This window comes from Lutra lutra, chromosome 9, assembly GCF_902655055.1.
Source record: "Lutra lutra chromosome 9, mLutLut1.2, whole genome shotgun sequence".
In the NCBI taxonomy this organism is placed as follows: domain Eukaryota; kingdom Metazoa; phylum Chordata; class Mammalia; order Carnivora; family Mustelidae; genus Lutra; species Lutra lutra.
The window spans coordinates 11343045-11370603 of NC_062286.1; the positions used below are offsets into that span (position 1 = coordinate 11343045).

Sequence of the window (27559 nt, forward strand, 5' to 3'; positions counted from 1 at the left end):
GGGATAAACATGTATGCATCTTTTAATAGTTGAAGGTCTCTCATTTTCCTGCGGATGTCATAAGTATATATCCAGTGTTTAAAAAAAAAAACTATAATGCACACAGACACATGCACACACATAAATGCATAAAGGAGAATCTGAAGATGAGCTACACACATGCCAAACACTCTCATCAACACCTTCTACGAGACACAGACAGTGAACCATGCCCAGTAAACCACAGACGCAAAATACCAACTTCGGTCACTCGTGAATGGCATCAAAGGCACATAGCAACACAGGCAGTTCTGTGTGCCACTGCTGAAGTACAAATCTAAACTGTGCAGGTGCAGGTGACACTACTCAAAAGTCACTTAGCTGATGAGTGAGAATACCTGAGTTTCCTTCTCGAATCTTAGTTTCACAACCATTTTGTCAGTAGAGAATGGTCTACCATTTACAAATACAGGTTTGAATTCTAGCTCCACGTGTGCGTGACCCTAAGGAAGCTATTTAACCCCCTGAACTTTGATTTCATCATCTGGAAGCTGAAAACAATAATAGCCACTACTTCATAAGGTATTTTTGAGAATTAATAAAAACCTATAAATAGGGACGCCTGGGTGGCTCAGTGGGTTAAGCCACTGCCTTCGGCTCAGGTCATGATCCCAGGGTCCTAGGATCGAGTCCCTCATTGGGCTCCTTGTCCAGCAGGGAGCCTGCTTCTCTCTCTGCCTCTGCCTGCTACTCTGCCTGCTTGTGCTCTCTGACAAATAAATAAAATCTTAAAAAAAAAAATCTATAAATATATTTAGAACATAAAAATCACTCAATCGGGGCGCCTGGGTGGCTCAGTGGGTTAAGCCGCTGCCTTCGGCTCAGGTCATGATCCCAGGTCCTGGGTTCAAGCCCCACATTGGGCTTTCTGCTCAGCAGGGAGCCTGCTTCCTCCTCTCTCTCTGCCTGCCTCTCTGCCTACTTGTGATTTCTCTCTGTCAAATAAATAAATAAAATCTTTAAAAAAAAAAAAAATCACTCAATCAATGTTAGTTATTGCTATTGCTACTGCTACTGACCTAGTCGCAGAAATGCTTATGAAGTATGGAATCCTCTCATGCAAAAATGCTCAGTCCTTCAGACACAACTTTCAGGTCCAGCTAGAGAATCTTTTATGATTACCTCCATCTGAGGAAGGTGAAGCTCAAAAACATGACAATGGCCACAGGTCACACAGCTCAAAGTGGCTGAATCAGAATTCAAACTCGTACATGACACTAGTGTGACTCTGTCTTGCCATCAGGGTCAGTCCTTCCAAGTCAAGAATGTACCTTATTCCCTTCATCATTTCGATTTCTGGAATAGGGCAAGAAGCTAACTCAGAATGGAAAGAAAACAAGTGGAAAGAGGAGAACAGAGGAAGAATGAGAAAGCAGGTAAGAGACTCTAATTCTACCACCAGTTAGAAATGAGGACCTCCATGAAAAGTAACAAAAATGACAGTTGATGACTAGAGCTCTTACGAAGTCCCAGGCACTGTGCACACGTGGCCTTAACCCTTCTGAGCAATTCTAGAAAGTGCTTCTTAGTATCCCCATTTTGTAAATGAGGAAACTTACACAGAAAGCAAGGTCAGATACCTGTCCAGTTATGCAGCAGTAAGGCTCCAGGCTGGCTTTACCCACAATGCTTGGCGACTAAAAAACGATTTACCCTACTACAGAAAGAGCATGAGGGACAACTGAAACATCTCAAATCTGCTCACGTGAACAGTAAGAATAATTTACACAAAACATAACATCCAAATTATGGGGGAAAACACACACATGCGCACACACACAAACATTTCATAGGAGACTCAAACGTAAGGACCCATTTTTACATATTTCTGTCCCTGTTTTCTATTAACTCCTTAATTAGAATATAGCTAGTACCACTAGCCCTCCCTTGGTGACTAGGAGCAACTCCTGGAGTGTAAGCAAAGGCGGCCTTAAAACGAAGCAAAGTGACAAAATGAGCAACACGTGCTACAAAAATACCCGGACCGTGAATGTTCAAGTATCAAGTTACTTTGTCCAGTATTCCCAAGAAGTACAAAAGCAGCTTACACCTAAAGTGTATCTGCGACATAAACACAAACAGGATACAAAGGCAATATCCCATCTTCCATCTAGAAGGTCTTCTGACATTCATTTTATTTATTTTTTTTTTAAAGATTTTATTTATTTATTTGACAGAGAGAGATCACAAGTAGACGGAGAGGCAGGCAGAGAGAGAGAGAGAGGGAAGCAGGCTTCCCGCTGAGCAGAGAGCCCGATGCGGGACTCGATCCCAGGACCCTGAGATCATGACCTGAGCCGAAGGCAGCGGCTTAACCCACTGAGCCACCCAGGCGCCCCTGACATTCATTTTAAATAGGAAATCAATAGATCAAGCTGGAAAGCTGTCAAGACATGAGAGCAAATGTCTTTCTTAACACACACTTCAGTCAGGAAATTCCTCAGAAGTAAGTGCACGGTAGCAGGCTGGTTGCAGATTTTCAAACCCATCAGATGATGTACGAATACTGCCAGCAAAAATACTGCTAACTGGGCACCACAGAAAATTAAAGTTTTATTTATTATTTCAAGTCAATTGAACTAAATCTTTAGCATTTGGGGGATTGCAAGAAGAGGTTTTTTGTATTATGTTAGTCCACCCGGAATAAATAAGTAGCTAAATACACACATATGGGGCGCCTGGGTGGCTCAGTGGGTTAAGCGACTGCCTTTGGCTCAGGTCATGATCCTGGAGTCCTGGGATCGAGTCCCATATGGGGCTCCCAGCTCCATGGGGAGTCTGCTTCTCCCTCTGACCTCCCCTCTCATTCTCTCTCTCTCTCTCTCTCTCTCAAATAAATAAATAAATAAAAATCTTCAAAAAAAAAAAATACACACATATACACAGAGTCAAAGCTATAAGGACTTGGCCTTAGATATAAGAAGGGCAAGCATCATAGTGTTCTGGACTCCCCCACCACTGAATTCTTGATTGAACATGTGTTTCAGGGGAGACAGTTCATGAGGTAACACATTCGAGAACAAAATGAAAATATTTTTAGTAACTCTGATTTGTTCCCACAATTTTAAAAGCTTTGGGCTCAAAAGTTACAGGAATGATACTATGAAATAGAATTTTCCAGTAATTTAACAATCTCCATACTTAAGATGCTACAGGATATGTATAATCATGTGGAAATTATTTCTAATGCTATTCAAGGTAGCAGAAATACTACCTCGTTCAAGTCTAATAAATTTATCTGACAAGCAGAGCTTTAATTTTTAGTAAAACTATAATGGAAACCCACAAGAAAACGTGAGAATGAGTCTAATGACTTATATCTCCTAAGATCCATCTGACTCAAAACCCTCAAAACACATGACAAAGACACTGAGGAACCTGTAACAGGACCCTATTGTCCAAAGTTACCGGGAGTTTAAAAAAAAAAAAAAAGAAGAAGAAAAGGGAGAAGAGGAGGAGGAAGAAGAGAAGGAGGAGGAGGAGGTAGAGGCAGAGGAGGAGGAAGAGGAAGAAGAGGAGAGATAATTCTCATGAAAATTTATCAAAAACCAGAAACAGAAAGAACTTCGCTACACCTCCCCCACTCCCAAGCCCAAACATTTCCAGGGTTAAGAGTGAAGAAAAGAGATTACATGGAAGGCACCAAGCATACTGCTGATAACCACGCTACCCACTTCACTTAGGGCACTGAGGTCCAGAGTTCAAGGCAATAGGAAGTCTACCACCCACCCGTCAGGTAAAGTTCAGGACACTGGGAGACACACACTGTCCTCATAGCACAAAGGAGATAATGACACACAACTGCATATCAGCATGCTTGTTTGGGTGGTACTACACAGACGTGTGCACTTAGGTAGAAGAATTTGTGCAACGTTAAGATATCGCTAGTAATTAAACTCTAAACAAGAACTTCCTGTCATTCCTTTGAATAAAATAGTATCAACACAATTAAAGAATATTCTGTAGTAAGCATAAAAAATCATCTATGATCATGTTTAGCTACTTCCAAATCTATGCAAGTGAAACAAAATACAGAAATAAACTGTACATCAACATTGATGGAGATCCGAAACTCTAATCCACAATACCCATTTGGTTTTATCCCATAAAATTGACTGGCATTATTTCTTTTAATGATATAACTGAGAACTTACAAAATAAATTTATGATAAAATGTTGGATATATTTCTTCTTTGGGTTTCCACTTAAGGTTTCCTTTGAAAAATGGGGCAGAGGGTCAGATCTATTGCTAATGGATTAAATGACCAAAAGTACTCCTTAGTTCAAACAACTACAAAGGAACTATGTTAGTGAGTCAACGCAAAGTAAGTTAATACTAAGTTAGTAATGCAACATTAAATAGAAAACTCACCTTGCAAAGGCAGGATCTTTACCCCAAACTCTTCGAGACACCCAAGGGCTTGGATAAGATCTAACTCCTCCTGAATGGCAGCTGGCCTGTCAGTCATCAGCTGTAAGCAGCACCTAGAGGAAATAAGATCAGCTTTAAAAAAAAGGAAAAAGAAGTAACAGATGCTTGGCTAAGATGCCTTTCTATATTCAACAACATGAGATCCAACACATATTTATCAAAAACCTCCTACATTCCAGGTATCCTGCTAGACGCTTTCTGTTGCCTTACTTAATCCTCTTAGCAAGCCTGTGTGATAGGCAAATAGCATCACCCACTTCCTAAGGAAGCCAAAATCAAAGCTCAGAGAGGCGAAGTGATCTGTGCAGGGCTGTACCAAGGGCAGGGAACGGTATCACGTTACAAAGCAAAATACATTAACTGCCTTCAACGCTCTTTTTACTGCTGACTCTTTTTACTGTAATCATACAGGAAAGGTTTAAAAAGGGAGACAGAACTCAGATAATTTCCAGTTATTCTTCTACGAAAAATAAACATCTTGCTTGGTGACAACTTCAACTCCGTTAAAAGAATAAGCTGAGGGGCGCCTGGGTGGCTCAGCGGGTTAAAGCCTCTGCCTTCGGCTCAGGTCATGATCCCAGGGTCCTGGGATCGAGACCCACATCAGGCTCTCTGCTCAGCAGGGAGCCTGCTTCCCTTCCTCTCTCTGCCTGCCTCTCTGCCTACCTGTGATCTCTGTCTGTCAAATAAATAAATAAAAAATCTTTAAAAAAAAAAAAGAATAAGCTGAGACACGGCACAAAGGACATTTTTCTGATCATAAGAAGAGTCCGTTTGTAATGCAGTGCTGAGATGAATACAGGATAAAGAGACTTGGCTAAACCAAGAATCTCTAACACCTGTCGAGTATTTTAAGTATTTTTTTTAAAAATCCAGACAAAGTGCACTTAAGAGATCTTTTCATTAACAAATAAACTTACTTTCTGAAAGGTGCCTGTGGCGAACGCTGGGACGCAGGACTAGAAAGAGGCAGAGATCGGGCCAGGAAAGGCTAATGGTGCTAAAGTCTTGAATTGTCTGATGAAGATCCCTGGGCCCTGGGATGCACTGCAGGACCGAGCGATGGATGGAGGCCTCCCTTGCTTTGCAAAATTGTAAAACTGAGCCGAGATGAGCACTAACGCATGCTGCTGATTCAAATGCAACAAGGGACGAGCCTACGTGCAACAGCTACGGAAAAACTACCGCGCTACCTTCAAACCCACAAGTTCCCAGTTCCGGCAATTTCTACCACACATAGGCTCGCAGCACATGCCCACATGCCCACACATAATTAGGGACGTTCACTACCAGTGTTTTTACAATACAACAGGACGAATTTTTATCATGAATTAAATAAACTGTAGAAAAGTCAAACAATGGAATATTCTACAACCATCAAAAAGAATAGATCAAGCTGACACGCCCTCTTGAAAAAAACCGTCAGTATAGATTGTAAGTGAAAATAAGGAGATCCAGAAAGGTACGTACAAGTTGTAAGCACTCATTTGTGATTTAAGAAAGAGGAAGATAACACTGAAGAAAGTATTTTGGAAGGATAAATGGGAAAATGATTTAAAAAGATAGCTGAGGGGTAAAGTTAGGGGAACAGGAATGAAAAGAATTATCGTAAATACATATCCTTTTTTGTACTGCTGAATATTTTTATCCTATGGATGTATTATTTCCTCAATTGAAAAATTAGTTCATAATAATTTAATCAGTAAGAATGTATTGGTATTAAATATAACTGTGAACATTTAAATATATCTAGCTCACAGATCATCATCAGTCTGGTGTCACCTTATATACACATACAACATGTTTTCCAAATTAAGACGTGTCCTTGTGGGAGAAAAAGGGAAATATTGGAAGTGTAGATTTAAAAATGATCTGTGAGAACATCGGCCAAAAAGATTTAGGTCAAACACAACTCCCAGTTTCAAAAGCTATTCTATTTGATATTTTCATCATCTGAAATAGAAATATAATCCCTTAGGAGAGAAGAAAAAAAATTCACTATTTTTAACAACTCTGTCAAGTTCAATAACATCGTTTGAGAAAACATGGTTCTCTCTGTGCTAAGATCACTGGGGAAAAAAGTTTCCTTTAAGCTTTTAGCTGCTAGTCATTTGATGGAAAAAAATAAATCTAAGTAGCTAACACAATCACTACATCAAAATAAATTCCAAATGGGCTTAAAATTTCAATGTGAAAATATAACTATCAAAGTAGTAAAAAAAAATGAAAAATTATTATAATGGTCTTGGAAATTAAAGGTCTCTCAAAGGATAACACACAAGACAAAAACTGTAAAAGAAAACATAAAAATCTTAAAAGATTTTCAATAGCAATTTGAAAGATAAATCATATATATAAAAACTTGACAACATGGTTAAAACATGTAAGAGGGGCGCCTGGGTGGCTCAGTGGGTTAAAGCCTCTGCCTTCAGCTCAGGTCATGATCCCAGGGTCCTGGGATCGAGCCCCACATGGGGCTCTCTGCTCAGCAGGGAGCCTGCTTCTTCCTCTCTCTCTCTCTGCCTGCCTCTCTGCCTACCTGTGATCTCTATCTCCCAAATAAATAAATAAAATCTTTAAAAAAAAAAAAATGTAAGAGAGGAAAAGGGCAAATGTCCTCATAAGAATCAACAGTAGAAAGGGGTGCCAGTGTGACTCAGTCAGTTGAACGTCCAACTCTTAGTTTCAGCTCAGGTCACAATCTCAGGGTCATGGGATCAAGCCCCACACTGGGCTCTGTGCTCAGCAGGGAGTCTGCCTGAGGATTCTCTCTCTCTCTCTCTCTGTCTCTCCCTTTGCCCGTCCCCCACCACATGCTCACACACTCTCTCTCAAATAATAAATCTTAAAAAAAAAAAAAAGAATAATAAAAATATCGACACTAAATTTCCAGTACAACAGGCCAAGAGAGAAACTGAATCCACAGTCCAGAAATTTCCACCAGGGAGGGACTTCAGAGCTTTATCATCCAATCAGGTCCTTCAACCCTAAACAGAGCACAAGTCATGTAAAGCAGACAGCCACTGCCTCGATGCACTACAAATTCCTAGAACTTGAATTTACAGGCTAGCGCATGAATCCTTTCTAACAGAAGCAATGTACAATCTCACCGATAATCGGCAAGAAAGACTGGGAAGGCATGCTGGAGAAAAGCGGTCACAAGAAGGATGATGAATATTCATAAGGTAATTATCTTTCTGTATGCAAGCAATGAATAACTGTGCCCCATACAGTATAGTCAATCTGTACTTGTGGCAATATGTTTTGTAAAGGAAAGAATAAAAACCAACAATGGAGTTTGTGTACTCTGACTTGTCCCCCCGCTCCCATGGAAGAATACAGAATTACTCCACCTGGCCAGATCCATGCAGCTATCCATGAGGCTGGTAGAAGAATTAAAGTACTCTCTGCTGGCAGCCAAGACCAAGTCAATACTCCTTTCATAACTGACCCTGTACTGGGTTTTCCCTTTATGGGCTACGCTAGAGGGTGGATTTATGGAACAGGCGCTGCAGTGCATCATCTGCCCAGCTAAGTGGATATTTTCAAGGCGACTGGAACACAAAAGGCTTTCTGTAAATATCTGGGGGAAAGAAGAAACTTTAATTAGTTAAAGAGGGCAGATTCAGTTCTCAATGAAATGAAGACTCTGACATCCAATGAAATCAATTAAAAATACAACCATCCTAAAAGCAGCAGTAGCACGACACTGTGAATGCACTAAATGACAATGAAGCGCGCGCTAAGTGGTTAATTTTATGTTATGTAAATTTCACCTCAATAAAACAAAATCGTCTTCTAGGAAGAAGAAATAACTTAATGGAACAAACCAACTGGAAGCCTAACACAGTTGATCCTTGAAAGCATGGGCATTAGGGTGCTGAACTCCCATGCAGTCAGAAATCCCCCTATAACTTTTGACTCCCCCAAAATTTAGCTACTAATAGCCCACTGTTGACCAGGAGCCTCACTGATAATATGGACAGCCAATTAACACATTATTTTGTATCTGCTGTATTCTATAGCTGTATTCTTACAATAAGGTAAGTTGGAGAAAATATTAAAATCATAAAGAAGAGAAAATACATTTTCTCAAAATACATTGATGAGAAAATACTCATCAAAAAAACAAACAAACCCACATATAAGTAGACCCCTGTGCTTCACACCCATTGTTGTTCAAGGATCAATTGTATCTTGATGTATCACAAGGAATGTTTAAGTGAAATATCTGGAATTCATACTCATTAAAAACAGGATTCCTTACTATGCAGTCATCAAAAGAAATGAAATCTTGCCATTTGCGATGACGTGGATGGAACTAGAGGGTATTATGCTGAGCGAAATAAGTCAATCAGAGAAAAACAATTATCATATGATCTCCCTGATATGAGGAAGTTGAGAGGCAACATGGGAGGTTTGAGAGGTAGGAAGGAATAAATGAAACAAGATGGGATCGGGAGGGAGACAAACCATAAGAGACTCTTAATCTCACAAAACAAACTGAGGGTTGCTGGGGGGAGTGGGGTAGGGAGAGGGTGGTTGGGTTACCGACATTGGGAAAGGTATGTGCTATGGTGAGTGCTGTGAAGTGTGTAAACCTGGCGATTCACAGACCTGTACCCCTGGGGCTAAAAATACATTATATGTTAATAAAAAATAAAAAATTATTTTAAAAAAACAGGATTCCTTAGACATACGGTCCCATATTCAATAGGGCCCACTCCACTTAAACTATAACATTTTAACTTTTTAAAGAAAATCTTTGAATACGACACATATAATTTATAACTGCTTAAGCATCTGAATTTAGTCTTACAAACTAAGCTGTCATGCTATAAATACAACATTGACTTTTTTCCAATGTGCAGACTAAAAACTATTTAAATAAAACAAGAGCCACTGATGGAAGGTATTCGTGCAAATATCATTGTATTCTACTAGGCAACTAATAGCATCAATTAACATAGAATTTATTGTGTAACTGAGAATATTTACTCATTACCTAGTCCAGAAAAGTCTTAAACAAAGAGATCTACACTAATAATGTCAATATATAATTAGTATAAGAATTTCTCCAAGAATGTTCACCCCATCATCTGCTGGATGAGGACAGCACAGAAATAGAAGCAAGAGATGAAAGGCAGATTTCATGGAGAATCAAGAATCTTCTTACAATTAAGACTACCCAATTTTCATAGGATCCCCTTATTTTCACTTATTTCTAGGCTTCTAGGGAAGGTAGTATTTTTAGACAGGGCTTTATTAAAATGACTATGATAAGGATAAAATTACTAACATCTATAAGGGATCTGCTACAAAATACCTATTGTGACAGAAAGCAAATTACTAATGAACAACCCTAATCATTTATATCTGACAGGTGAAAATGGCTTACTCCAAGTGACCCAAATGATTTAGATATGACAATTTCTCTATTCCTTTGGTTTATTCAAGTAAGCCATAAAGAGTTAATGTCTAAGATTGAGAAATGCAATTCACTCACTCTAAAATTTAAGTTTTTGCTAAAATGAACAATATAGATTTCTGCTCTACATGCTGTAATGGAACCTTTAACTTTCTCAAAATTTGTGCCATTGAGCTTTCAAATTATTTTCCAAGAAAGCAACCTCTACTATAATAGCCAAAAGTCAGCAAAACAACATAGCATAATTTAAAAGCTACTAAAATAGTATTTAAAATGTAATATTTAAAAAGTAAGTTAAAAAAAATATAATTTGCCAAGTCCATATTACCTTCCTCTATAACCATTTCAAGCTGTTATAATGCGCTTTCAAATGTTCTCTCAAAGGAGAGGCTAACCACCAGAAATCATTAAAATATCAAAGCTAATAAAAAGGTGTTAAAATATAACAAAATATAACAAAATAGGGGCGCCTGAGTGGCTCAGTCAGCTGAGTGTCTGCCTTGGGCTCAGGTCATGATCCCCAAGTCCTGGGATGGAGCCCTGTATCGGGCTCCCTGCTCAGCAGGGAGTCTGCTTCTCCCTCTACCTAGGGCTCTCGGTGCTTGTGCTCTCTCATTCTATCGCAAATATATAAATAAAATCTTAAAAAAATACATAACAAAAACAATAAGTCAAGTTGTTATGAGCTAGTTCAAGTGTAATATATTTATTGCCAATTTCCAATCAGAATCAGAAATAGGAAAATAGCAAAACAATGCCGTTCCAACTTAAAACACTATTGCAGACGTATAAATGATGGTTAGGCTTTGGAGCCCATGTGAATACAGATTTTCTCCTGGAACTGGAATTCAAGTTTCACTTTAGACACAAAAGGGGAAGCTACTGGCAGTTTTATGTACATGGTCTGAGAGTACAATCATCAATGTAAACTTCACACTCCTTCAAGAATTTAAAAACCTGACATTCCAATATAAAACCATTTCTCAACAGTCTATATTAGCACTCTTTTGTTAAAATCACCATGAATAAAAATACCAACCAATTTCACAAAATAGAGACCTATTTGTAGAACTCTTTTATCAAGGGGTCACACTTTATGTCAGAGCAGAGCAATGCTAGAAAAGATCCTAAAGGATTTCACATTTGGCTTATTGAAGAAAAACTCAAAAACCTGCTTTTAAATTTTATCTCATTCAATAAGTTAGTTGGATCATTTTTCCACATTTTCCACAAGAACTAGGAGTAATTTGGTGGTAAGATACATACCCTCCAAAAACATTAATTAAAGCCCCCTGGGTTACAGTCCTGCGTCAATTAGCAGCCATTTCTTAAGTAGCCTTTGTGTTCCAGACAGGACAATAGACCCTGGGGGGACAGGAGGCTGAACACGAGTATGATAATGCCTACCTAGGGGCTCCTGACCACAGGGAAAACCGCACATGGAAACCAGTTACTGCATTTGAAAGAAAGACTATAATAGAGACAAGTTACATGAAAGGACAAAGGCAGGCATCCTGGAGGGCTTAATTAGTGAAGTGAGTCGTGAAAATTACCAGCAATTTTCAGAAAAAGGAAAGGGGAACAGATCCAGGCTCGGGGGAACAAGGCAGGTGGAGTCATGGGAGGTGAAGCCGCGAGGTGGCTGGAGAGTCAGGGCAGGTCTGGGGGGTGCGGTGGAGCAGGGGGAAACATGGCCTCCCCTGTCCGTGCAGAGTGGCGCGGGGGGAGAGCGGGCACAGAAGCTCGTCTGCCACGGCGTTCTACACCACGCTAGGAAGTACGGCTACTCTCTGATGCGGACATGGAATAAGCAGCCAATTTTAAGAAGGGGAGTGTCGTGAAAAGGTGTTTTAGAAGAATGCCCTGAATCAGTGTAGATTAGAAATGTGGAAGCCGGGAGACAAGTGAGGAGGAACTGCAAGTTAGCAGAGATAGGACAGATTGGAAAGGCTTTTCCCAGCTACATCAAACAGGCATTAGTGACCACCAAGACCACGGAAGTGAGAGGAGTCCAGGAGTCCGTTTCCTAGCTGAGGATTAACTCGCTGGATAACGCTGTTGCAGTGATCGAAGACGGAGGGACGGGAGTAAGATACGTGAGTGCTCAACCAAGAAAGCACTGCTCTATTCACGGCTATGACTCAATGGTATTACTCAGAGTGAGGGTCATGGTCACCACCTCTGTGTCCAGGAAACACACTGTAACAGCCAAACTTCCCAAACTAAAAACAAGGAACTTACCTCATAGCAAGCATCAGAATCCAGGCAGGTGTAAACATTCTGCTGCATAGTTAACATGTCTTGCAGCAACGTTCTCCAATGAGACTCACTGACAGGAGGCTGCCTGGTTGGGGGCGGGGGGAGGGAGAAAAAAAAAAGATTTCATGAAATTTCTCTTCAATTGGCCAAAGGTTAAAAAAAAAATTGGTATCACCATTCTATATCTCACACAGCTCCCAAATGACCAATAGGAATAATCTCATTTGAATTTCCAGGGAAAAACGTCAATCGGAAGGAAAAGTTGAACAGCCCTGTGTCAATGCTAGAGACACTGCCCGAGCCACCTTGGTCTTCGGCTACCTAGACACAGAACTAGAACGGCATTAAGTGATAATAGCAAAGATAAACAAGCTATGAGTTTCCAAGACAAAATAAAGCACAGAAAGGTAGGGCAGCTGAGATCTAGCAGAAAAAGCACTGGGACACAGGAGAATTGGTTTCAATTCCATCTCTATCAGACTGCAACCCCTACAGGGGATCTCCTTAACTTCAACTATATGTGCAGACCTGGAAGGCCACCAGAGGCCACCTCTGGCATCAGTCAAGAGGCTGGGGACCCCAGTTCATCGGCAACGCAGCACTAGTGGCTGTCTCAGTGGGAGCCCTTGCAAGGGTCCACAGAGTGACTGACCAAGCTTATGCACATCCCAGGGGACAGCCCTGGTGCCAGGAGAGAATCTTATAATATAATATAATAATATAATATAGCAAGAGCTGCCCCATCTAACTCAGGAAGGAGTTTCATGCCCCCCAAGAACCTATCTTTTGTAATAATTCCACAGGTACAGTTCTTAGAATCTCCTCAAGGACAAGCCAGTGACCACACTTAGGAAAGCCCAAAGCACAAAGCCCCTATCAGGTTTTCCAGTCCATTTCCAGTTCCTCGAGGTAAGAAGCAATTTATCAACCAAGAATCAGGTTTATACAACCAACGAGGCACACACGGTCTTGTTGATCAGATAGCATTTTACGTGGGTACCCAGGCTTACAGAGTTAGAGAATTCATGGTTCAGGTTCTCCTGCAGCAGGGAGAGCGTCTGGTAACAAATTCACGAACAGACACATGGTAGCTGCATAATCATGAACACTTAGGGTTCCTGACTTCCAGTTTCCTCACTTAAAGCCCATCTTGGAGAGTGATAAGAAATGGAGGAGATTGATTCTGACAGAGCACAGGCATTGAAGCAAGACGTTCCTAAGTATAAAGACAAGCCCCATTACCTGTACGGTTCTGAATATGTCTCTTAATTTCTCTGAGCTAGGTTCCCTTTTTGTACATTGTGAAGATTAACTAAAACTAGAATGTATGAAAAGATACTCCCCCCATTTTTTCTGGTATAAAATAGTATTCAATAAATGTTAATGAATGAATCTGAAAGTTACAAACACATTTCTTTGGTTTCTATAGTTACATCCATGATTACTAATATTGTTTAGCAGGAGGGAGAAAGTGTTGTAATTCTCTCTGCTTCCCCCAGAAGCTCACCTTTGTTGAATATATGTGAATTTGGAACCATTATTTATATTTACTTGCTAACCTTGCTGCTCGACATAATCCTGAATATCACTGTTTGAAAGGGCAGATTTTATTTTGTTTTGTGCTTGTCAAATACCATTTCGATGTTTCTTTCCCAAGTCTCTTCCCCTTTTTTATGCATTAGAAACAGGGCAAACAGACTATATGCATATAATAGTATTGCTATGGGAAAAGCATGTATTTGAGATCATTCCTATGAAATTTCTGGTCTTCATGAAATTTTTCACCAAAATTTTTAATAACATATGCTTTACTTGCTTATAGTATTTTATATTTATCACACAAAATGAGTAATTACTTCTATCACCTATGCAAAAAGCATAAGAGAATACTTTTTTTAATCTCAGCATACAAATGGAAAAAAACAAACTGACATATTTTCATGTCTTCCACGATAATCCCTGAAGTGTGTCCATTAGTTAGACCTTGATACATGAACTCTTTAGGGAACTTCAAAGAACTGGAGGGCTCCTTCAGATCTGGCTTGCAGGTAAGTAAGTTGCAAAACGTTTGATGCAGAGAGTGTCCATCTTGCACCAGCTGGATAAAATCGAACCTAGGTATTGTCTAGCTGAATTCAAATTCTCATAGCCCAGCTGTTCTTCTGGAAGCCATCAACACTGGGACAGATGGTATTAATGTTTTCTCACACATGGCTAGCTGTAAGTACAGGTTCTAATTAAAATAAATTATAAGACATTATTTACAATGGCCTTTTCAGAATACATTCAGTAAATAGGAACCAAGAGTAGAACCTGAAGGCACTATACCAGAGAGTTGCAAATTAACAGAGAGATCCTTAAGTATAAATTGATGTATTAGTTACAGCCTTGGAACTGAGGGATATTTTCCAGGGAGAAACAGTGTTGCACTCAAGATGGTAAAACTTGATTTGTGCAGATTCGGTGAAATCTGCTACCGTTTAGAATATACCTAAGAATATTCCCATAGATGCTGAAGGCCAAGCCGTGGTGGCATATATGAAATAATTAAGATTTACTTCAAATTAACTAGTTTGAGAAAAGAGGCCATATTCTCTTACATATTAGAGTATAACAGCATGAGTAGAGATTAACTTCAAAGGTTTCAGAAGTGTTTGAGGAACTCAAGGAAAACACAGGAAGTGTTCTAGCTCTAACAGCAAGGCTTTCTTGAAGAGTGGGTACTAGAGTAGAATTAGCATGATCAGAAATACTGACCATTTGTTTCTAGCTGTAAAAAAAAAAATCTTAAGACTTGAGTTGCCAAAACCTTTTAAATTATTCATTTAATAATTTTTGAGAAAGGGCGATTGATATAGATGGTCCCATATTAGATGTATGGGAACTATAACACTTGCCCTAGAGAAGCTTATCATCTCCAAAGGAACATAAGGCACACACATCAATAATTATAGTTCACTGTTAAAAAAGACAGATAGGGAGAGAGACAGATATAAAATGCCAGGGGGTTTCTTAGGAAGGAGAGTTCCCTGAGCAAGCCACTACTGGCTGCATTCCGTAAGCAGTTTACTACTGTTGGGTGAGCTTGGGATTTCTGGAGCCATCTAGGTGGTACAAGTGTAGCTCTCGTAGGGCTTGGGTAGAAGTAGAGCAGTCTCTACTTGCATGGGACATAATATTGTATACAGAAAATCCCACGGAATATCCAAAACAAAAACAAAAACAAAAAACCCTACTGGAACTAATACAGATGCCCCACAAGGATGGAAGACACAAGCTCAATATATCAAAATCAAAAAAATATATGTCAACATTTCTACACACCAGAAGTGAACAATCCAAAATTGAAATTAAGAAAATTCTATTTATAATTTTAAAAATTAGAAATATTTTATAGTACACAAATGTCCATAGCTTAAGCTGTAAAAACCAAAACTCAAAACAACCCAAGAAATCCATAAACAGGGGCACCTGGGTGGCTCAGTGGGTTAAAGCCTCTGCCTTCAGCTCAGGTCATGATCCCAGGGTCATGGGATCGATAAATAAAATGGAATTATTATTATTGATCCATGATACAACAAGGATGAATGACAAAATGAGTACACTGAGTGGGAGAAGCCAAACGAAAATCTATACTAGATTCCATTTACATAAAGTTACAGAAAATACAAAGTAATATATAGGAATAGACTATACATCAGTAGTAGTCTAGAGAGGGGATAAGGAGGTGATCAGGAGAAGCAAAAGGAAGGGGAATATAAAAGGGCAAGAAGAAGCTTCTAAGGGTGACATACTTATTACCTCAATTGCAAGACGGTTTCACAAGTATCTACAAATATCAAGACTTATCAAATTCTACACTTAATACATGGAATTTAGTGTTGGCCAATTATAAATCAATCAAGTAAGTAAAAAAAAAAAGAGAACAGTACTTATTTTTAATCATATACAAGTGTCAATTAATTTTGTTCATTACTTACTTCCGACCAGTGTGCCTGGTCAGCCTAACCATCAACTTGCGTGCCTCTTCTGAGCTAGACTGAGTGTTCTTAACAAATGAAACTGGTCTCTCAAGTCCATGTTTCTCCAAGAGCTCTGACACACTAAAAGTGAGAGAGGAATTTTTTAGTCTTGATACCAAACAAAAAAGTCTGAGAGTCTTAAACATACAAGCAGCACGTAGGTGTATAGTACTAAAAACAAAAAGTAGCTTATAGAATGACCCAATTTCACATATTGCATTAATTTTCAGAAAAAAAAAGCTAATAATCATATATCAAATCTTATTTCCTGTACTTTAACTACAATGTACTTGGAATTAGTAACCCATTTTTAAAAAAATATGACATATCTTTATCTAAATTTTTTTTATTATTTTCCTCTACTCTAAAAGCATCAAATCAGTTAAAACAATCAAATCTATCATTTCAATACTCAGCTTTTACTCTGAACAATCCTGTGAGTAATTTGTTAGAGGCAAGGTCATTAGAAAAGAAATAAACAATTTTAGAGTTGGAGCCAAAGAAACAAGGCTTTGTTTGTTGATTGTTTGTTTTGATTGATTGTTTGTTGATGTTTGTTGAGCCAAACAACAAGGCTCAATCTCCCTCCAGAATCTATTCTATAAAAATAAAAAAGTATGTCACAAATTTTGTCCCAGATGAACCTTCTTGAGATATCTCATTCCCCAATCAATCATCAGCATCATACATATATGATGGCTGACCTCACCAAATATCACATTTTTGAATTAACTACTACTGGGTTTATAGAGCGTGACTGGCTAGAATTCAGTAGCTCATCCTAAAGACAGGTTTCATGGGTCATGTCACCTGACATCACATATGCTAAAACATTTTTCAGTGATTAGTACCTATAAGGCGGAAGAGGGAAAAAAATTCTTATTTTAAAAGGTCAGTAACTTAAACTAACCAGGGAAAGACATAGGTATCATCCAGAAACTGACCACATATAACTGTTTCCTTGAGGTAGTAAGAGCATAATGTGATATCGAGAACACTCATGGTTACGCCCAGGAACATACCATGAAATTCTGTGAAATACTGTGAAATACCTCTTTATTTCACCATATCTTTTTGAGATCACTCTTCTCAGTTTCATTACGGAAAAAAAGGTAATCATGCAAATTTGTAAGGAATGAATCTATATTGACTTAATCCACTAAACTTTACTCAAACTATGTTCAGCTTCTCAAGGACACCAGAGATAGGAGAAACACAGCCAAACTAAAATAAGCTAAGGTTGAAAAGAAAGAAAGCACTTGATTTATTAAGAATTTTTCAAGAAAAAAAAAAAACTGTATAACTTTCAGGACACAAAGTAACAAGCAGCAAGGTAGTAATAAATATAGAAACAGAGGTCCTGAGGGAAGTGAATGATTCTTCATTCAACTCCCATACACATATGGCACAAAAACACTGTTTCCTTAAATACAACTTGAAATATTTTTATGCTCAAGTCCCTTAAATTCAATGAATAAAACTTCTAATTAGTAGACTCCAAATAATTATACTTTTCTATTCATATCACCACTATAAAGTGATGGTATTACCTTATAATTCTATAATTATGTGTTGGAAAAAATTTTGTTAGCGCTAAAATTTTTAATACAGTTATTTAAAATTACTCAAGCATCTTCATATACACATATAAATGCTAGTAAAATATATTTGACTTCCTAAATGCCAAATTAGGAATTTCAGGCTCCAATACAGAAAGTTTAATGCTTCATTCTGACAGTGAAGAATATTACTGTAGAGTTACTTGAAGGCTCTAGTGCAGTTTGATCTAATCCAGATATCCTATCAGAGGTAATATGCCCAAAAAACGGAAGTCAGGAGTATAATAAACATTGTTTGCTGACAGACATAATAACTGTTGCAGGAACTAACATTTCTTGTGTATCTCATGGGTAGGAAGCACTTTAAATGGTTACTCTAACATGAATCCCATTAGCTCATGGGTTAGATACTATAAACAAGAAAACCTGGGGTTCAAAGATCACACAGCTTCTGAGTTACCAGGCCCATATTTGAACACAGGTCCACCAGTCTTCAAAATCCTCTTAATTACCCTGCCACAGCTAGCGGTACATCTGTATTAAGAAAATTCACTCCCAAGAGAGTCAAACAAATAGGAAGTCAAACTGCAAATGACCACTGGACATATGAAAAGTAACGTTTCTTGGGCAGACCTCCTGCATCAGCACAGAGCCAACAGACTAACATTTTTCTCACCTGAGAATTTGTTCCAGTTGGTCTGCCATGTCATGAAGAGCATTTGTTACCTCTGTTTTATGACTGAAAGATTAAGAGAAAAAAATTAAAATTAAGTTTTAGTAGTAGTTTTTTACATAGAATATAATACTCAAGTGAAAAAAGATATAGTTTCCCTTAAGTTAATATACAACAATATTACACTGCCAGGCAAAATGTTGGTCTTATTTCTGAACATCTTCAGCTCTGCCTACTTGTGCTCTATGTCTCTAATAAATAAATAAAATCTTAAAAAAAAAAAAGAATACAGGGTTTTTCCTTTGTGAATTGACATCCATAAACATAATTACCATAGATTTTTTTTTTTAGCCAGTGGAATATGTTGCCTACATAAGACGCACAAAAATTAATTAGGTTAAATAAGTGTTCATTTCCTAAGTGATAAAAAAAAATAACAGTTTACCATTTGGTAAATAACCATGTAACTACTAAAAATGAATGACGAACCATAGGCAGAATAAAATTGATGAACTTGGTATGAAGAGAATCACAGAAAATATTTGGAAGCTCTATATTTTAATAGTAGGCTAATTTAAAAATGTTACTTAGAAAACTGTAAATATGAAACATAATCATTAAGAAATACATGGAAAACAAGAGAGTATCAATCTATTTTTGTATTTACAAAAAACTCTGTTAGATCAAAAGAAACCATTAATCTGAAGCCAAGAAAAAGAGGCATTTCTTAGCCTACACACTCTTCAAAAACACACTAATTCTGTAATTATAATGTCTACATAAAATATGTTCTTTTAATATCATCATTCATTGATACTTCATGGTAGGCAAATTACTGTTTAAAAATTAACAGATTAGCTCTAGTTGATATTTATGCTAGTTTGATCTTACTGAAAAACAAGGTCTAATACACTTATTCCTAAAAATTATACGTGTCACTTGAGAGTCAATGAGTTAGACGAGTTGATTCAAGGACAACAAAGGAGGCAGAAAGCTGAAAGACAGACTATCAAGTTTCCCAGCAAGGCCATTTAAGGAAAAGACTTCCCACCACTACTGCCCTCTGTCACAGACATTAAGAGAAGCCTCTGCATCTCTTGTTACCCTCTAGGGAGAACAATTTTACTACTAACACCCTGATAGCCACTGGGTTGAGGTTTCTAAATGATGGGTAATGACATTGTGCTACAAAATCTGTCCATACAATACCTTTACCAGCCTTTTGCTGCCTACTGACAGCCCACAGCTCTCAGAGAGAGACCTATGGTTCCCAGAGGCACACCTGCTATTTCCTGCCAGTCTTTACTAAGGATGTGAGATAACCTATGGTCATATCTCTGTAAGTCTGGGTAATAAACACGTGCTGAGGCACCCTACATGAAGACTCCCTAACCCTAGATGGAGGAAGGCAAAGACATATTAAGCGCTACCACAATCTCCATTCAGCTCTACCACTGACAAGCCTAACTGCTGGGATTCCTTCTGGGTGGTCAGTACTGAGATCCATGATGAGGCGATGAATGATCAGGATCTCTAAACTACCCAACATTTCTGTAACATACTAGAATCTAAGATGAATCTACACACACAAAAAATCAAAGCTTAAACAAGAGGACAAGCTAGGTGCTCACATATGAGGCGATTTAAAAGGCTTTATCTTGTCACAAGGCTTCCAATCAGTTTCTTAGTGTCTTAGATATAAATTAATGATCAAGAATCACTCAACATGGAGGACAGTCCCTAACAGGAAAGGCAGATATACAAACAACCAGGATATGAAAAATGAGAGACTGTGGTGGAAAAGCATGTAGTGCAGGGAGCAGAGGAACAGAGTTTCCTACTCTGAAACAAGAGTAGGACACTATCTTATTCTAAAAGTTCTTAGAATTTAAATAAGAAAGTCAAAATACATCTTAAAATTCGAAAGATGGATGAAAAGATAAAACTGAAGAAACTCCCAGATCATTTAACAAAAGATCAAAAAGTGGGAAAAAGAATAAAAAAGGCAGTAAATAAAGAAGTATTAAAAAATAGAGAAAGAAAAAGAAAGGGAGTACAAATAAAATTACCAAGGAAACTTATCAAGGAAAGAATGTAAGAAAATTTCCCAAAGCTCTGAAGGGCAGGATTTTCCAGATTGGAACAGGCTGTCTAAATGAACAACATAACAAATTCAGAGTCACAATAAAACACATCCTTACGATATTTCAGAACATCAGAGATGAAGAGAGGCACTAAATATCCAAAAAGGAAGAAGCCATCTATAAAGCAGTGATTTACAATGGTGTAGGACTAACTGACAATCCTGGGAGGAGAGGACAAGACTGGTTCCCTCAAAACTCACAAGGAAAAGGTTATAAACCTAGAACTGTATATAGCCAAGGTTTCTACCAAGTTCAGGGGGCAATTCTGGTAACTTTTTGACCTGGAACAAGTCTTAAAATAAAAATGCGTCCATGTAATCTTTGACAGGAAACTGTGAAGATTGTGTTCCATCAAAATGAGAGAATAAGTAAAGGAAGGAGAAAAGAAATTTCAGAAATGCAATATGTAACACGAGAGAGAGGCAAACCCAAGCCTCAGGATGGCAGCTGTACAGAATATGGAACAATTAACCCACATCAAAGCAAGAGAAAAGACATCCAAGAAGGATGTTTCAAAAGGTACAGAGGGAGAGAAAATGGGAAAAAGGGAAGGAACTAAGATATGTCTGACTACAGAAAAGAGCTATTTCCATCAGAAGAGGGAAGGAGATAAATGGAAACAAAACAACAAAAAAGGAAAAGGAATTTTCTAAAAACGAAGGGGGAAAAAGAAAACCAGGAAAAACAAAAAGTTGCATACAAAGGAAATATAATCATACCCAGATCTGCAGAAACAATATTTACATAATATAATGATGAAAATGCTACCCTAACTATACTGAAAAACCGGTAGAAGTAGGTATGGGGGATGGGTAGACTTCCATAAATGGAAGTCCATAATCACGTAAAAATGCAGCCACAACATGAGCTGTCTTAGAGGAGGCAGGCAAAGACCAGAAGAAACACATTCTCTAAGCTGGTGTTTCCTGTGAGGAGACACGGGGAAGGTGGGCCAGCAAACAGCTGTTGATCAATTACAAGTTTTTCAATTTCTTCACTTTCATTATGTGCATATGTTACTTTATAGTTAAAAATTAGGAGAGGATTATGTCTCTTTGGACTCCATCTTTTTTTAAATTTTTGTTTATTTAAGTAATCTCTATACCCAATGTGGGGCTCGAACTCATGACCCTGAGATTAAGAGTCACATGCTCTCCTGATTGAGCCAGCCAGGCACCCCCCCGACTCCTTGATCTTGGATCAGCACCTCTATGACACAGACTTTTCACAAAGTGGAAAAACCACCTGACTTGGAGAGTGTCTCACACTTTGCATTTACTTGACCGTTTCCTTCATGGTGTGATTTAACTTGTTCCCCCTTCTCTGCATCCACCTGAAATCCTGAAGCTCGGCCCAGAGGATTAACTAGAGTAAGAATGAACACCTTTACTTCAGATTGGCACCTCACAGGAGGCATGTAACACCAGGCTGATTGTGACAGCACATCTGGTAGCTTAATTAAAGGTGACGGCAGTCGGCTTCTATTTTCGAAAGCTAAATTTCCCCTTTGAAATGGCAAAAAAAAAAAAAAATAAATGAACTTGCTAAGGTAATACTTCGGTCCCACGCAAATATCCTTTATCCATCAAACTCACATCTGATTGCAGTACCGTTGGTGACTGCATGAAACTATCTCACAATGGGGTGCAAACTTGGTGATCTCTATCATTCAGTTCACAGAAAATTAAAATTTCCTTAGAAGGAAAAGAGAAAGGGAGCAGCATTAGTCACAGTAGCCGAGATTGATAAGAAACAACCTAAGGGTCCATCAAAAGATGTATGAATCACAAAAATGTGCCATTTTTATATACACAATGGAATATGAAAGTCATTTAAAAAAAAAGGAAATCCTGTCCTTTATGACAACATGGATGGACTTTGAGGGCATTAAGCTAAGTGAAAAAAGTCAGATAAAGAAAGACAAATATTGTATAATGATCTCACTTATATGTGGAATCTTAAAAAAAAAAAAAGAAGAAGAACCCAAAACAACAAAAATAACAAACTCACAGAAAAAGATCAGATTTGTGGCTACCAGAGGTGGGAGTGGGAGGCATGGGAAATGGGTAAAGGCAGTCAAAAGGTATAAATTTCCAGGTCTAAGATAAGTATGTATGGGGGACAATGACATACAATGTACATGTTCCACTCAAGGAACAATTTGGGAAACCAACTGAAAACAACAAAAACACTGTTATATGTTATATTTGAAAGTTGTTATGAAAGTAAAAGATCTCATCACAAGGTAAAAAACTTTTTGTTCTTTTTTTTTTGTATCTGCATGCGATGACAGATGTTAACTAAACTGTGGTCGTTTCATGATGTACATCGAGTCATTACGATGAACGCCTCAAACTTACGCAGTGCTGTGTGTTAATTATATTTCAAAAAAACAAAGAAAAACAAAGTAAAATAAAATTATGTATATTCATACATTACTACTTGAACACGATTATTATAGGCAAGGGCCAAGAACAAATAATTCGCAGAATACCACGAGCTCATAAATATGAAAAACGCTTAATAAGAAACAACCTAAAACAGAGACATCACTGTCTATGTGCTAGATGCAAAGTACTTTCTGTTGTGGTGGTGGTGATATTTTTGTTCTTTGACGGATAATTGATCAAGGTTGGCAAAATTATAGTGATTGCTCAAACACCGCTGGAAAAACAAGTTTATCTCTAGGCAACAGGTTTGCAGATGATTCCATTTTCTTCTCCGTATATTTTTTATATGCCCAAAATTCTGTCTAATGAACCCTCGGGGAAGCAACATTTTCATTTCAGCTGGTCAGATGAAAAGACAATAAGCCTGGCACGCGGTAGGTTCTCACCCATATCCTCTTTGTGGAAGACATTCTAATATGTCATAGCAAAGAGCCAGCTGGTCATTTCGTTCACAGTTGTAGATGCACTCCAGAGCTACTGCCATCAGCTGGTCCTGATCGGGAATAATTTTTTGCTGCAGCTAGAGAAAAGAAAGCATGCTGTACTAAACGTCAGTAGATTTACAGTCAGGTTTTCCATAGCCCAGTGCAACTGTCAATAGAATATTAAACAGTGCAATTAATCAGCTGCAAAAACAAATCTTGATTTTTCTTTAGCTTACAGACTTTTGGGGTCTTTAATAATTCTAAATGAAATCACATTTGAATTACAGAATCAGCTAGAAAAGATCATTTGTACCCATAAGCTTCGCATCTGCTAAAAACAGATTCTTCAATTTATGACCCATTCAGGATAAAGTAGATAGAAGAAACATAGCGAATTAAAAAGGCAATTCATTAAAAGCATTTCTACCCCTAAAGCCAAATTTTATGTGTTTCAATTACAAAAATATATAAAATTCCTTAACTAATATTCAGAGATGTTTGAACCTACTATTTTTCAGGATGCATTATATATTAGTCATGTAACTAAACAGCACTGACATTATTCGAAAGAAGTCTCATTGCAGTGCAGCAATATTCAAATCACAGAACATATTCTGATGCAGAAAGCCGGCTACCACGGGTCATTGTCTCTACAGGATACAAACTTCCCAGTGCAAACCAGACTTTCTTTCTTATTTTCCGGACTACAAACATACTGTATTTGTGCCTTGTTTTTCTCATCTCTACTTCTCAGCTCACTGGATATTAACACCTTCCTAATATCATTGTTGTGAGGATGAAATTAATACATGAAGAATGCTTCCATTATTACCGAAGACACCAAAATGGAAAGCTGAACCTATGCTCTCAGAGCCCTATTCAATGATAAAATACGTTTAAAGCAATTTCCATAATAAAGATCTGGTGGCTTTCGACATTTTAGTAGAAACTCAAGAAAGTGATAGAGAGAAGCTGCCAAACAAGGCATCTTCTCAGTAGAAAAATCATATCAATGGATGCGAAGAAGAAACATTCAAGTAACAGGGAAGTGAAGTTTTCCGAAGCAGCAGAGTTAATGGAGTTCTATACCTTTCTTCAAGGGGTTAAGAAAAAAACATGGCGTTAATTTGACATCAACATGTGACAGAGTTATCCAAGGTTGCCAAGTGACAGACTGGTGAAACAGCGCCAGAACACAGTAAAAATAATTATTATTAAAAATTAATTAAAATCACTATTTTTCCCGATTTCTTATCGTGTCCCAAGTGCTACTTCTATGTGCTTCCCAAGCATTCATTCCTAATTCCTCAAACCATTTCCCCAAGGGGAGGCTGGGGCACTGACAGGACACGTCACTTGCTCAAGGCGTAAAGCTGGTCATGGTCACGCCGGGAGCCTGATGCAGGCAGCCAGCCCCAGGGCCCACGGGAAGCGACGTGGTCTCTCACGCTCTTGCAGGAAAACTTCACATAGAGGAAGAACGGGAGAGATGGAGGAAAACTACAGTCATAAACAACTCATAGAGGAAAAGGAAAAAACTGAAAGCAGTTTCAGTGAAAGGAATACATTGTGTTTCTGTGTTTCTGTGATGGTTCCCTTGATTTCCTTGCTTCCTATCTTTCCCTCCCTGCAACATTCAAGTATCACTTGGAAGTTAAATGTTCTAGAATCCACAGTGGATCACGTCTGTTCAAAACCTTGTTGGTAACCCTTAGTAGGCCTACACTGTGAAAGGTAAAGAATAAGCCTTCCATCCAAGTTCCTTCACGGCCTGGGGCCAACTCACCCTTCCTGTCCTATGAACCGCTAGGCAAATTTTAGTTCATGCAAATTAAATTACTTGCCTTATGTAAACATGATATTAGTCTTTTGTCTCTTTGTCTTATTCTACTCCTGCATGGAACTTCTTCTCAAAAACTTAGTTTTGCCCTATCTAAAGCCTCCCTGAGAATCCCACTTTATCTCTATTTGCCCTGACTTCAGTCGGGCTTTCCCGGATTTCTAGTCTTGTCCATAAGCTCCATAAATGCTGGTCTAATGAACACGTCCTCATACTACTCTCAAACACGGATCCTTCTCCTCTCTGTATTCCTACGGCTTCTTTTTGTTCTCTTCCTGGGCCATTTAGCATATCTTTCTTAAAACAATCTATTATGCACATGAATTGTAATGCTCAAAGTTTTGAGACACTTTCTACTATTTCTTGCTCTGTTCAACTCTACAAGATGCCTAACTTCATAAAGTGTAAGACACACTTCTTCTTTCCATCACTCCTGTCCTAATATCTCAGTGGTAACTGTTAAACCATCATCTGCCCCACCTCAAGCCGATAGAAGAGAGCACCTCTAAAATCAGTAAGTCTTCCCCACCATGGGCAGCAGATTATTTTCCATACTGCAGAGCAAGGTAAAATTTTAAAAAATTATAATTTGGTTTTTAAAAATGGTCTTAAAATTATGCACTACACATAACTAGATAAAGAACAGATGACAAAATATGATACCTGGAAAACCCCAGAGAACGAAGCAATACAAAAAATAAGTGAAGTGGCAGAATGCAAAATTAGCATACAACATTAACAGCTTTCATATACAGAAACAACAAACAGAGGAGTGAAGGTAGGGAAAAGTCGCTTTAAAATAGAAACAGAAAATTAAATGCTTAGGAATAAATTTAGCAAGAAATGTGCATGACCTACATGAGGAACATTTTCAAACACTCCTGAAAGACAGTAAAAAAAGACATGAACAAACAGAATGATACCCCCTCTTCTTGAATAGGATGACTTAACATTATAAAGATATTGGTCTCGCCAATTTATAACTTTAATATAATCACAGTAAATATACCAACAAGCTATTTTATTTTTATTTATTTATTTTTTTATTTTTAAGATTTTATTTATTTATTTGACAGATCACAAGTAGGCAGAGAGGCAGGCAGAGAGAGAGGAGGAAGCAGGCTCCCCGCTGAGCAGAGAGCCTGATGCGGGGCTCAATCCCAGGACCCTGAGATCATGACCTGAGCCAAAGGCAGAGGCTTTAACCCACTGAGCCACCCAGGCGCCCCCCAACAAGCTATTTTATGGAATTAGCCAAGTTGTTCAAAAGTTCAGATGGAGAAACAAACATGTAAGAATATCTTTTTTAAAAGTTCAAAAAACAAGCAAAAAAACAAAACAAAACAAAAAACCTAGGGGAAAAAAAATATAGAGGAATACTACCCTTACCAGATTTTTTAAACCCATTATAAAATCTCTATAATTAAAACAGTGCACTCTAGGGGCACCTGGATGGCTCAGTTGATTAAGCATCTTGATTTCAGCTCAGGTCATGATTTCAGGGTCGTGAGATCAAGCCCAACATGGAGCTCTGAACTCAGCACAGAGTCTGCTTGTCCCTCTCCCTCCCCCTCTGTGTCTGGCTCTGCTTGTTTTCTTTCTCTCTTAAATAAATAAATAAATAAAGTAAGATACAAAATAAAACAGTGTGCCCCTAGTATACAGACAAACCAGTAACAATATAAAAACTCTAGAATGAGGGGCACCTGGGTGGCTTGGGTCATGATCTCGGGGTCCTGGGATCGAGCCCCATGTCGGGCTCTCTGCTCAGCAGGGAGCCTGCTTCCCTCTGTCTCTCTCTCTCTGCCTGCCTCTCTGCCTACTTGTGATCTCTGTCTGTAAATGAATAAATAAAATCTTTAAAAAAAAAACAACCAAAAACAAAACTCTAGAATGAGATGAATGAACAAATGGAAATTTGGTATATGACAAAGCTGGCATCTTAAATCACTCAAGAAAAGACAAAACTTTCAATGAATGGTGCTGGGACAACTAGGTAGCCATCTGGGGGAAAAAAAAATTAGATCCACATCTCACCATACAAAAGAATGAACTCCAAGTAGATTACTGATCTATCATAAAAATAAAAACATGAAAGTACTGAATGAAAATGAGTGAATTCTCCTTTAACTGGAGTAGGAAAAGGCTTTCTCACCATGACTCAAAATATAGAAGCAATAAAAGATTGTTCAATTTGACTACACATAAATAAAAAGATAAAAATTCTGGCCTGACACGAATCACCATAAACAAAGTCCAAAGACACCCTACCAACTGGGAGAAATATA

The 27559-nt window shown here is 38.2% G+C and overlaps 1 protein-coding gene across 2 annotated transcripts in view; it reads right to left on the reverse strand.

Annotated features, from left to right (window-relative positions):
• The window catches only part of NBAS (NBAS subunit of NRZ tethering complex), a 329816-nt gene that overhangs the window by 162227 nt on the left and 140030 nt on the right, over positions 1-27559 (reverse strand). For both annotated transcript variants that reach the window (XM_047744603.1, XM_047744602.1), the window contains exons 26-31: positions 23393-23526; positions 18416-18478; positions 16139-16261; positions 12141-12243; positions 7825-8054; positions 4412-4524 (exon numbers count right to left, since the gene is read on the reverse strand). In XM_047744603.1, coding sequence (XP_047600559.1) covers positions 4412-4524; positions 7825-8054; positions 12141-12243; positions 16139-16261; positions 18416-18478; positions 23393-23526 — 766 coding nt within the window. The remainder of the gene's footprint in view (positions 1-4411; positions 4525-7824; positions 8055-12140; positions 12244-16138; positions 16262-18415; positions 18479-23392; positions 23527-27559) is intronic.